The 12132-nt window shown below is 36.7% G+C and overlaps 2 protein-coding genes across 2 annotated transcripts in view; one reads left to right on the forward strand and one right to left on the reverse strand.

Moving 5' to 3' along the window:
- The window catches only part of uvssa (UV-stimulated scaffold protein A), a 34464-nt gene extending 28767 nt beyond the window's left edge, over nt 1–5697 (forward strand). Inside the window, exons 10-14 of the mRNA XM_065249217.2 lie at nt 232–384; nt 945–1128; nt 1243–1354; nt 4913–5102; nt 5245–5697. Of these exons, the coding sequence (XP_065105289.2) occupies nt 232–384; nt 945–1128; nt 1243–1354; nt 4913–5102; nt 5245–5338 (733 nt within the window). The 3' untranslated portion in view covers nt 5339–5697. The remainder of the gene's footprint in view (nt 1–231; nt 385–944; nt 1129–1242; nt 1355–4912; nt 5103–5244) is intronic.
- A 1662-nt stretch (nt 5698–7359) lies between these two features.
- On the reverse strand, nt 7360–11106 carry nkx1.2lb (NK1 transcription factor related 2-like,b). Its single transcript, XM_065268102.2, has 2 exons — nt 10538–11106; nt 7360–8636 (listed from the first exon to the last, which is right to left on the reverse strand). Exons 1-2 carry the CDS (start codon nt 10938–10940, stop codon nt 7927–7929), a joined length of 1113 nt encoding a protein of 370 aa, XP_065124174.1. The 5' UTR covers nt 10941–11106; the 3' UTR covers nt 7360–7926.
- Between the last annotated feature and the right edge of the window lie 1026 nt (nt 11107–12132).

The following is a 12132-nucleotide window of genomic DNA, read 5'->3' on the forward strand; positions in this document are numbered from 1 at the left end:
AAAAGTACCTTTATTAGGGTACCGTCTCGGGGACAAGTTTGGTACCTCTTTCTGAGAGAGAAGTGCTTTGTATCATCTATACCAGAGTCTTTCACAGACACATTGTATATATGTAGTGATGTGCTTTTTAAAGATTAAACATAAATCGGTTGTGGGTTTTTTTGTTTGTTTTTTATTCTTCTGTCTATTGTAATAATGTATGAGATTTAATTCTGTCCTTGGTTGTTTTAGCGAGTCTGGTGGTTCATCTGAGCGCACAGCGGGCAGCAGTGATCAGGGGGACAGGAGCAAACAGAAAGCCCATGATAAAGCCCCTGTTGTTCCATTTGGAATGGATCTTTACTATTGGGGAGAGGAACAGCCCACTGCCGGCAAAATCATCAAGTACAGTCACATTCATAATCTGTTGAAATATTCAGTTGTGTTATAACTGATGTGTGTGTCAGGCTCTGCAGTCTAAATAGACTGTGTCATGTGAAGTGGCCACTAGAGGGCACTATTGTCTGTTACTTCAAATGAAATCAATTAAATGATCATAATGTTAGTCCAGTTTTATCAGCATTTACATGCACATTCAATATATAGAGTTTCCACAGTCACCCAGAAATATTAGGGAATTTAAAACCAAGCCTGAAAAACACAAAATGTAAAATAAAACTACAACTTTAAAATATTAAGCCCTCACAGGGCTTATCGTTGTCTTAGACTAAAATGCATGTTTAACTTGCCTTAATTTAAATACACCTTGTAATGACATTTCATGTTTTGTCCCACAATGCACACCAGTATTGTTTTTGTTTGTAAAAACTACTTTTAATGTCCTAATAAAACTAAGGCCTAGTCCTGGCTTAATCTAAACCCTGTCAGTTTGAAAAAAATTCTAGTTAAATTGCATGTTGATGCAATTCATGCAAGACATCACTCTCTGTCCTCACTGTTTTCAGAAGCACATCCCAGCACCAGTTTTGGGTTCCTCATGAAGTGGAGGAGGAGGTTGAAAACAAGGAATTGTCTGAACAGATGAAGTCCAGATGCATCCCTTTCGTTGGTAGCTTCAAACCTGTGGAGCATCAGTGCAAAGCACCAATGGCAAACGGATCTCTGTGTGAGCGTCAAGACAGAGTAAAGGTCAGAAAAATAACTGAAATATTACCTTAATATTAAATATCACTAAACAATTAATACATTTGCGTTTTAAATAAAGATATAACCATTAGATTTCTTTGGGTGGTGTAATTTCAGTGCCCGTTCCACGGAAGCATTATCCCACGGGATGAGCTGGGAAGGCCGATTAACCCTGAGGATGCCCTGCGATTGGAGAAAGAAAAGAGGAAACGCGAGGAGGAGCAGCCAGGTTTGACAGTTTATGCAAAGCAGTATTTAAAGGTGTTCTCACACTGGAGTCTCCTTTTTGGAAGCTGGTGTGTTAATTAGTTTACGCATATGTGAACATGGATATCGTGCTTGGATCTACACCAAGACAATCGGTCCAAGACCGCATGAACGAGGTAGTCTCGACTCAAATGCAAACGAACTCTGCAGCAGTTTGCTTGTTGTGAGCGAACAAGTATGTACAAGGTGTTTAGTGAGAGTCTTGAAGAGATGTGCGTTAATCTCTCACTGGATCAAAACGATTAAATAATACAACACAGCAACAAAAAACTTCACAATAAACCCTAAGATGTTGTCTGAAAGATGAAAGCTAGGAGCCGCATACCAGAACATACTGTACGCGAGTCCATTTTAACCAATGAGAGGACACTTTAATCTCACATAAGGTTTAGTTCATTGTAAAACTTTACCAATTGAACATTGAGACATTTTAATAGTTTGAATATCCCCTTTCGAAATAAAGCAGTCTATGTGAGTCATTCTGTATTTGGGGTACATTTTGTGTCAGCCAAAAAGTCAGAATTCTTTTTTGAATAACTAGTTGGTTGAATATTATATCCCCTTAATGTGCTAAATTGATTATTTGACAAGCATAAGCTCCAATGCGTTAATCCTTGTCAATTGTGTTACAGTTGACGGGTAACTCAGTTGACGGGTAACTCAGTTGACGAGTAACTCAGTTGACGGGTAACACAGTTGAGGGGTAACACAGTTGACGGGTAACACAGTTGACGGGTAACTCAGTTGACGGGTAACTCAGTTGACGGGTAACTCAGTTAACGGGTAACACAGTTGACATTTCAGAGCAATTTTAGGGCCTTGTGCAAACTGCTGACCTTTAAATAGATATAGAAATAGAGTACATGACCTTGATTAACTTATGTTTTTATATTCTTTCCCCACATATTTATAAATATAACATGTGACGCAAGTTTGCTAGAACATGTTGATAACACAGTTGATGGTATATTAATTTAGTCTATGTGCAGACAATAATATAGATAAAATATTGAAGAGGAGAAGTTATGACTTACCACACTTTAAACAAAAAAGTGTGAAACAAACCATTGCTAATTTATAGGGGGTTTTATCGGGAGTAACACGATTGACACTGATTTCTCAGACATACACAAAATGAATGATTTAATGTAGATGCATAAGCAAAATTTTGTTAAAAAAACCTTCCTCATAATTTAATGTTGATTTTGGACAAATACTTACAGAAATGTACACAGAAACATGTATTTTAGAGCTAATCTGAAGAACAAAACCTCACATCGGACAACACAAAAAACGCAAATTCCAGCATAGAATATGTCAATTTTGCAAGGTTTTGGGTATCTGTTGGATTTTTGTATTAAATGAATTTGAAAAGTCCCCTAATATAAAAGTGATCATTGCTTGAAGTGAAAAGTTAATGAAAAATGTGTAAAATTGATAATAGAGTCTATGGACATGACATGTATCCCTACTTATAGTATGACTCCTGTCTGAAAACACCCTAATTCAGCTATGAGACCTAAATGTTCACGATACGTCTCGCTTGCACACATTTGAAGGAATGTTCATTCTATGTGTTTAAATCCTGCCTCCTTGAAACAAAAAACACATTTTAAAGTAAAAAGCGTTTGGTGTGAAGTTTTCGCTTTAAACTGTTAGAGCACAGGAAAACTTCTAGCCAGATTGGCAATTCACACCAAACCTGCGGGCATGATAATCTTCTTTCATTCATCATCATCACAGGACACGGTTTTCATCTGATTGTCATCTTAGTGCTGGAGCCCCCAAGCCTTTTCAGATTTGTCAAAAGCCCTTTAGTAACCAATCCAAATCCTAAACATCCATTACCCCCAGTTCCTTTCTTAAACACACTGAGTGGACAACAGACCAATCGGCGAGGGGGGACTGATGGAATCCCATCCAAGTCATCATCAATACTTGGATAATAGGACAGACTGCATCTCACTCTGCTTTTCACTTTTCTCCTTCTCTCTCTCTCTCCCTCTCTCTCTTTTCTTGCGGAGTTGGGTGCTAAAAGTCAATTAAGTAGCGTCTCGCTGCTGTCACTGGAGCGGCGGATGTGCTTTCTTTGGCCACAGTTTACTTGTTAACAAACAGTTATCTGAGGTAACTGACTTCAGGCGCCCACTGACCACTGGCTTGTGAAATAGCATCTTTTGTAACTAAGTAAGCTATCGATCCCCCCGACTCCATCATGGCCTCTGCCCGTCGACATGCCGGTTGTCACGGTAACCGCGGGACACCCCACCCACGCTCTGGTACTGCCGGAGCGCTTGTGCCTTCCTTCAGTTCCCTGACTGAACACTTGCTCCCCTGCTGGGCCATTGATTTCTGCGTCAGCATCTCTAAACAGGCTTCAGCCTTCCCAAAACACCCATGTGATTCTCAATAGTGATGCCACAGCAAAGCTACTGACACAAAGGTACCAGTAGGTGGGCGCCTATTTGCACACTTGTGCTTCTGGCATTGCAACTGCTGTTTGTCTTCCTAATTTCCTCAGATATGAATTGGTGTTAGTGTCAGCTGTTGCCTCGTGTGTATGCATGCGCCTGCGTCTGCGTTCACCTCCCCAATGCAGATGCGAGCCGTTGACAGAGTAGTGAGCCCTTCTGCAGAGCTTAAGTTAAATGCCAGCCCCCCATCGTCCTCACTGCAGTATCGGAGCCCCTGAAGGGATGGATCGTCGCACTGGTGTAACGGGGTCTTTCACCTTCATAAATCCTTATAGGGAACACTGACTCCCTCATATTAATTTAAAAGGCATTTGAAAAAGCTGTTTGTTGCGTGCATGCATTTCAGTACAGACCGATGAACCGCAGTGCTCGATCCAATTAAACACTTTGAAGATTGTAAATAATTTAACAGCTACCATTTTATCATTGCAAGATGTGCATGTATCAACCGTATGCAATGTCCTTAATGTAAAGTAGATGATTTAAGTTTTGGGTGCAGAGTCGGCACGTGGACGAACATTTCATGCTGCTGCATATTTAAATGTTTTTAACAAATCAGAGTTTTTTTCAAATAGTTTTCCTTGCATGCAGCAGATTCTTTTTTAATTAAGTACATCTTAAATAATTCTCCTGCTAAAATGTATTTATAAATATCAGGACGTGAATATTTTAAGTGGATTTGTTTCAGTATTTTAGTTCAGAACCAATCCATTATGTTATTTCAAAGATGCCTGGAACTTGTTTTACCAAGTCCAAAACCTATCCAACCTTTTCTTTAAAACATGTGAACTATATTATTACAATTACGAACAACATAAAATATCCACAGCATCACACGTTTTATTAAACTATAAAAAAGGTTTATCAGTGCCATAATCAGATGTTTCATACATTTGGAAACATTTGCATATTCTGGAATAAAGTTTAATTTTTTCACATTTTTATTTTTCCTCTATTTACGTTAAATTGAATTACGTTAAACAGTATGTAGATAATCCATGATATCTGGATTATGACATCACTCAAGACTTGCCCCATGGTTTTAGATTGGCGAGACCCAGAACTCATGAGAGAGATTGAGGCAGCAACTGGAGAAGATCTGGGTTCCTCAAAAACATTCGGGAAGGGGAAGAAGGGCAGCAAGGGCAAGTCAAAGAAAAAGTACCCAAACCTTACAGACTTGAAACAAAGTGCCAACACTTCCCGCTCAAGGCTGGAGAAGAAAGTCTTCAACAAGTAAGTAACTGTAGATATGGATGAAAACAAGAAGTCTTGAAATATGTGTCTGGTGTTTTCATATACTGTACAGTATCTGGAGTATCTGAAGAGTAACTTTATATTTTGAAGATTTTGAATGTGAACTGTTACTTCTTAACAGGAGCTCAGTGAGACGAGTTACGGAGGTCATGAACAAGATGGACAAGAGGAAACATGAGAAATTTTCAAATCAGTTCAACTATGCACTGAATTGAATGATACAGCATTACCTCTACTGGCCAGTGTTTACATGATTACAACCAGCATTAAAACAACACTGTGCCTTATATGAAGTTGTGTAAAATATTTGATGTAAAAACTGTAGATTACATTTTATTATGCTGTTTATTTATTTGTATATTTGTTTTTTGTGATATGTATGAAAAATAAGGAATGTAAAAGTTTAAATCTTAATACACTGTCTTTTTTACAATTTATATCATTGCATTATTTGTAATTTATATGATTATAAAATATTGATTTTGTATGTGATAAATGAATGCTAATGTTATATTTAATGTCCTGTGATAGTTGTAGTAAATTTCTTATTGGTTTTATAAAAGGGAAATTCTAACATCTTTATCTTTTTCATTTTAAAATAACTTTATTATGTTTATTGAAATTACGTCAGCAACATTTTGTTATACCGCGAGGCTTATTTTAACTAGTTATTAAAGCTAAATTATAGTTTATATATTTTGCAGAACTTTAAATTTTTTCATGTTCCACAAATAATTGTTTCGTCAATGGCTTCAGTTGTCGTTTGACTATGAATTTGCCCTAAATTGATAAAGTTAATTGATAAGTGCTCGAGTGCTTATTAATATATTTTAGCAGTATTTAGAAATTATTTACAAGGCGGGCGGTTTCAAAAACAAGCAGAGCAAAAATAGCTTTCGACAATATTTTAAGGGGCAAAATGATCGGGTTAAAAAATGTATTAATGACAGAAAGGGTGAATTAATATTGTTATTATTTTGACTAGTTCAAATCATAACGCGGTGTGATTGATGGCACTGATGCAGATCAACGATCAGTATTGTAAGTATTCGATTGTTCCTAAGAAACTGATGCCTACATAAAAAAAAACTGTAATTAAAAAATGAAACCGCTGTAAAATGATATCAAAGGTGGGGAAAATCCGACAAAACAGGATGTGTTTTTTTATACGTTCGTCATCTTTCAAGTTAAAATATTTACGTAAATACTGTTATAGTTTACGACACACACACTTAAAGCAAACTTCTATTTAAAAATACACGCGTTGTATATTAGGCCTATATTGTAATTAATTATTATAAAAGTTGGGAAAAAATTAAAGTTGAAATAATTCGCACATAATATAAGATGGTATGTGAGAATCTGTGGTGTTTAAAAACGTTAAATAATATGCTTCCCCTGTGTGTTTGTGTGCAATTTATGTGTAATTTAAAGGATGTGTAATTGCAAGAAAACAAAAATAATAATAAAATAAAATGCACATATTAAACACAAAAGCAAGAAAAAATTATGGAAAAATTTTATTTACTGTACCTGTTGAACGTCAGAGCTGCGTAAATAGTTATATAAAATTGGAAATGTTTATCGGCATTTAACAAAATCACCACAGATAAAGAAGGGAACATATGTTAAGCATGCACTGACGTCTATTTATCGCATAAGCAGAAGCATAGAAAATCATTAAAAAGTTTGCAGTATATGATCATGTGTTGGACCACGGCACGTACCTTATGTTATAAAATTGTGGGCAACTGTCAGTAGGCTAATACCTTTACAGTCACATGTTAAATCTCTATATTACTGTCATTACTAACACATGGTAAATTTCAATGGTAAGAAATTATTTTTATCAAACACTGTTTGAACTATAAAGTGTGATCGAAATATTTCTGGTGACTGACAGAATTATTGAATATTTAATCCTAAGCAATTATCAATAAAATTTAAGAGAAAAAAATATCCAAAAATCTCGGCTATTACAGAAAGTTAAAATATCAGCGGACATTTTGGGAAAACGTTTATTTTATCTTAGTATTATATTAACCATGACATATTTAAATTTTCGTTCTTAATTATTATTTAATTTGCATTAAATTAGCTGTCTCCTAATTAGTGACTGCAAACAAGTTAATTGAAAATATAGTTTTTATCAAATTCATGATCAATTTTAAATTAAACTAACATGCAAAGAAAATGACTTCAATATAATTATTTCATGTTAATAAAGCTCAAAATAATGTCAACGAAAGGTTCCCAGCTGACCTTAATAGTTGTATTTAAGAATTTATTTCGGCCTCTGCCTTGATTGAGACAAACAATAGTAACTTCTGAAATAATACTAACCACAAAAAAAAGAAAAGATAAACTTTTCATTATACCTATGTTTGTACAAGATATTAGTCGAACAAATTCATTTTGTTTCGATGCATAATCCGTTTTATTCCCTACAACAATTGTATTTGCATTCAGTTAATGTCTAAACAAGTATTCATAATAACTGAATATTTACATTTTGACCTAGAGAAATATACACATTTTTTTCTAAATGAAGCAAACTTAAATGAAATGTAATATTGGCACGTGATCATACTGCCAAACAGGAGATGAAATTATTCGTAAACAAAATTTCCACAGGGCTTGCCACACTGGAGCAAGGTTGAAATAAATGTTAACTTTTTAAGACAAACCTATGAAATGTCTTTGCAACCCCATAGTGCTTCGTGTTACACGTATTTCTGTGCCCTATAGGACCGGACAGAGTTTCTTTTCTCCTTTATAGAAGAACATTTGTGTATGTCTGTGGTTATAAGTGCGGCGCGTAAAATGTTGGCGCTCCGTAAGTCTGAGAGCCCAGCATAAAGGGTGACAGAACCGCGTGACCCGGTAGAAAGGGTAACTGGGTGGCGCAAACGAGTCCTCCGGGCGTGTGACCCGGATAGCCGGTGTGCATGGACAAATGGCTCATAGGAGGAGACGGGCTGAGGGGACTCAGGCTCCCCAAACCGTTGCTTGGGCCATTCGGACCCCCGCCGCTCCCGCTGGTCGGTGCGCTCGTGTCCGCGCCAGGATTCTGTTTCTTCCACTTGGTCCGACGGTTCTGAAACCATATTTTCACCTGGGTCTCTGTCAGGCTCAAGGACAGAGCCAGATTAAGTCGCTCGCACACGGATAGGTAGCGGGTCGACTTGAATTTGTTCTCCAGAGCCACCAGCTGCTCATATGTGAAGGCAGTCCGGGCTCTTCTGGGCTTGCCGGACTTTGAGTCCGAACCGGAGCGCTTCCGTTTCGGTTTATTCGGATGACTTTGGCCATTTGAATTGGACTGTTGAGTCTGCTGTCCTTCTGGGCTTTTGTTTATTGAATCCTCATCCTCGTGTCCAAACTCGGCATCGTTGTGTCCGGTCAGTGCGCCGCTTTCCTCACTGCACAAATCATCCTGAAGCTCGCTGTCAGATTGATTCCCACGAGAGAAATCATCCTCACATTCATCTGATCGGAACACGAACCCATCCTCTGTACAAACAAAACATTGCGTTACACATCTATCAGGAAAACAACTTTTATACGCACGTGATAAATTTATTTACACGAACACACATCGATATGTTTTTTTATTACTCTGAATTATAATTAAATTAGATTAGCATTAATAATGTAACAATAAAATTTTGTATGTCATTTAGAATGTTTCACTTTATTTACTTTCAAACTTCTTAATTAGATTCATAAATGAATAAAAAGGACTGTGATTTCGATTGGTTAAGCAAAAATTATTTTCCCTTCAATTTGTCATTTTTAGTCTTATTAATTTAGTTAATAAGGTATCGCATTTTTTGTAGGATTGTATAACACTAAATGTTGTCTTTATCACGTGTTTATACACAGGATACTGAGTAGCCTATAAACACGTGATAAAGACAACATTTAGTGTTTTTAACTTATGAATTGTTTTTTTTTCTGGTGGGACATTTTCCTGTTTATATAAAGTAAGGACAGGATAGACAGCATTTCTTTCGGCGTGTCAATTCGTCTTGACATCTTAAATCATTGCATGGTCGTCTGATCGATAATTCTCAATTTACTCATCCATTTAAAGCGGCTGTTAAAACAGCACAAACCTTATCAAATTATTGCAGCCTACAATTACTGTTTATTGAGAATTGCTTTCCCGCGTTACCCCTAATCAATCATAGAGGTTGACATATATTTGTCCTTGCAAAAACACAGAAGATAAGACGAGACTTACGAAGACAGTCCTTTCGGTTTAGACTTGAGACAAAGCGCTCCAATATCTAAAGAAAAACAATTAAACATATTCGATTGTGTTTCATTTAACGCTGCGTAAAGACGCTGATAATGGGGAGGATCTGCTCCAGACAGGTCGATATCCTATTATAGAAATGAGTATATCTCTTTCAGACAGCTTGCAAACTCTCTCTCAACATCTAAATTACAGGGCCACAATTCTGATAATTACAAGATTAATATGTAGTATACTTATTAGCGGAGATATCGATGGGTATCCAAATATATTTAAAAATATTCTGCAGCATGACTAGCGCTTTAAAATGTCTTAAAACTTATACATATTAATATATTTAATATTATATTATGTTTGTACATCTCTCAAAATTCAAGAAATAGCCTAAAGTTTTTCAGCTAAATGTTATAACAGCCTCATTTAGTCAATTTATGTGGATTTAACGACTTCATATCACTTACCTTATTTTTGTGAAGAAACTTTAAACAAAGAACATTCAATGACTGGTTGTAAAAATAATATATATTTATTTTGATAGGTTATATTTTAAGTCCTGAATTTTGTGAGAGTCAACATTGTTTAGGTCACAATAATTTATTTGTAAATATGGGTAGACGACGACATGTCAAGCAGTGTTATACTAAACTGCAAAAACTTAAGTTATGCTGATAGAGAACTTTTTTCAACTTACATGATCCTTAAAAATGGCATTGGTTGGTGTAACCAACTAGTGTGATTTAATCATTTTAAAATATATGTTGGACTCCAATTAAAACGTTTAATTTAAATGTTATCACATTAAGCACATATTTAGGTTATTTGAAAAAAAAATAGTTTGTCTAAACTTTATATATATTTTTTTCTTGATCACTATGAATGCATTTTGACTAGGATAATTCTGACAATGCATTAAGCATTTGCGCTAAAAACTCATACTGCAGGACTATTAAAATTTAAATGTAATTTAAACTTTTAGGGAAGCAGTGTCCAATTGAACGCTTAAAACAAATTATAACTTATTCATAGCACATTTTAAAATAAACTCTTCATGTTATAAAGTTAATTGATGTGTCGATTATCCAAATTAGGCTACACTCTCAGGTTAAACGGTTGTATACACAATGAATATAATAATAAAATAATTTCTACTTACTTAAAATGGATGCTTTTTTACACTCGTAGTCTTCTGGATAAGATTTGTGATCGGCTGTATGACTGGAGTCTTCGCTTCCTCTGTTTTCAGCACCAAACGCGAACTCAGACCCTGTCCTATTAGACGGCTGCCTCTTACTAGTAAATTTATTGGGGTCCAAAATGTCCAGAACTGAGAACGAGGTGGTCCGGTGTATGGTAGGAGGCGCGCCCGCGGGCGCAGGTTCGCGCCTCGGTGAGGTGTCTCGACTCTCGACCGGTAACGCGGCACCGGCGCAAGAAAACACAGGCAATTCACCGACAGAGAGCCGCTTCTCATCCATAGCGTCCTGCGAAGCGACCACGATCACACCGGGCGCCAGAGGCGCGACGGAGTCGCCAACCTGCACCTTATCCCTGTTCATAGCTCTCCAGCGGGCAGGACAGCTTTTGACTTCTGTTTTTTATTCTTTATTCAACAGCAGACATTATTGCGAAAACACAAAAAATAAATGAAAAGAGCCAGCCGGATGGTGCGCTTGGAGCCAGTCACCGAGTTGATCCAGTCGGTCTGTGGAAGATGATGCTGATGTCCCCCCTGCTTTGGTCCTTTTTGGATTTGAAGTATCCCCCCAGGACACCCCAGGGTTTATGTCACACACACACACACACACACACACACACACGCCTGGCTGGCTCCCCCTCCTTCCCTTTTACACGGCTATGATGATCATTGCCAAAACTTAAACACAAGCCATGGCTTATTTATGCATTCATATTCTACAGTGAGTGGTAATTGGCTACAAATTAATCCCATGCCTCTAATAGCCTATTATCTCTGTCTGTGAATGTGAGGAGCTCCAGAGAAGACTGAACCCCTGATATACACAGCTGTCAGCTCACCCAAACTGAGAGCACTGGACTGGAAACTGACTAAATAGCCTTATTTTCCTTACTTTCTCCCGCCCTCCACCCTGAATGGGCTAAGGTTTGGATAATGATTGTTTCCAGAGAAATTAATGAGAAAATTGAGGCACTCCAAAGGAGTCGGAATGGTCAGCACTGTGACTTTTTTGATGCACATCATAAATAAAATAATGAGCAAAAACATTTACATGAAATACATACTAACATTTAATCTGTAATTTGGTTGGGAGGGTAATAAAATAATAATAATAATAATATATAGAAGAATGCAAGTTTAAATGAAACTGTTCTGCTTCAATATATTTTCTTTATTAATATTCAGATAACAATAACAAAAGGGCATTATCTTAGTCTTGTATGTTTTTTAAACCTTAAATACAAAAGTCTAGTAGTGTAATTTAAGCAAAATCCACCACAGGCATGTGACCAAACAAAAAAAATATTTTGTTTGGTTCAGGTGACTCGAACAAGGTCAGTTTTGTGCAATTATCGACTACAATTATCCTTTGGAAGGATAAATTAAACGTTGAACAAAATAATGGGTAAAACAATCAGCTATAAGAAGGATGGACTTTATTATCCCATCTTAACTGAGCTCATGGGAGTCACCATATCTCTCTACAACTACAACTTCAACTTTTCACCTCATCTATCAAGAGTTCAAATGGTCAGCTTTCCTATGAGTGTTCA

This window comes from Paramisgurnus dabryanus, chromosome 16, assembly GCF_030506205.2.
Source record: "Paramisgurnus dabryanus chromosome 16, PD_genome_1.1, whole genome shotgun sequence".
Classification (NCBI taxonomy): domain Eukaryota; kingdom Metazoa; phylum Chordata; class Actinopteri; order Cypriniformes; family Cobitidae; genus Paramisgurnus; species Paramisgurnus dabryanus.

Bases quoted from the DNA above. Each gene is read 5' to 3' on its own strand.
- nkx1.2lb (XM_065268102.2), bottom strand. From the start codon at position 10,940: ATGAACAGGGATAAGGTGCAGGTTGGCGACTCCGTCGCGCCTCTGGCG. The intron at 8,637-10,537 runs GTAAGTAGAAAT...TTGTTTGTACAG, and splicing joins TAAAAAAGCATCCATTTTAA to AGGATGGGTTCGTGTTCCGA.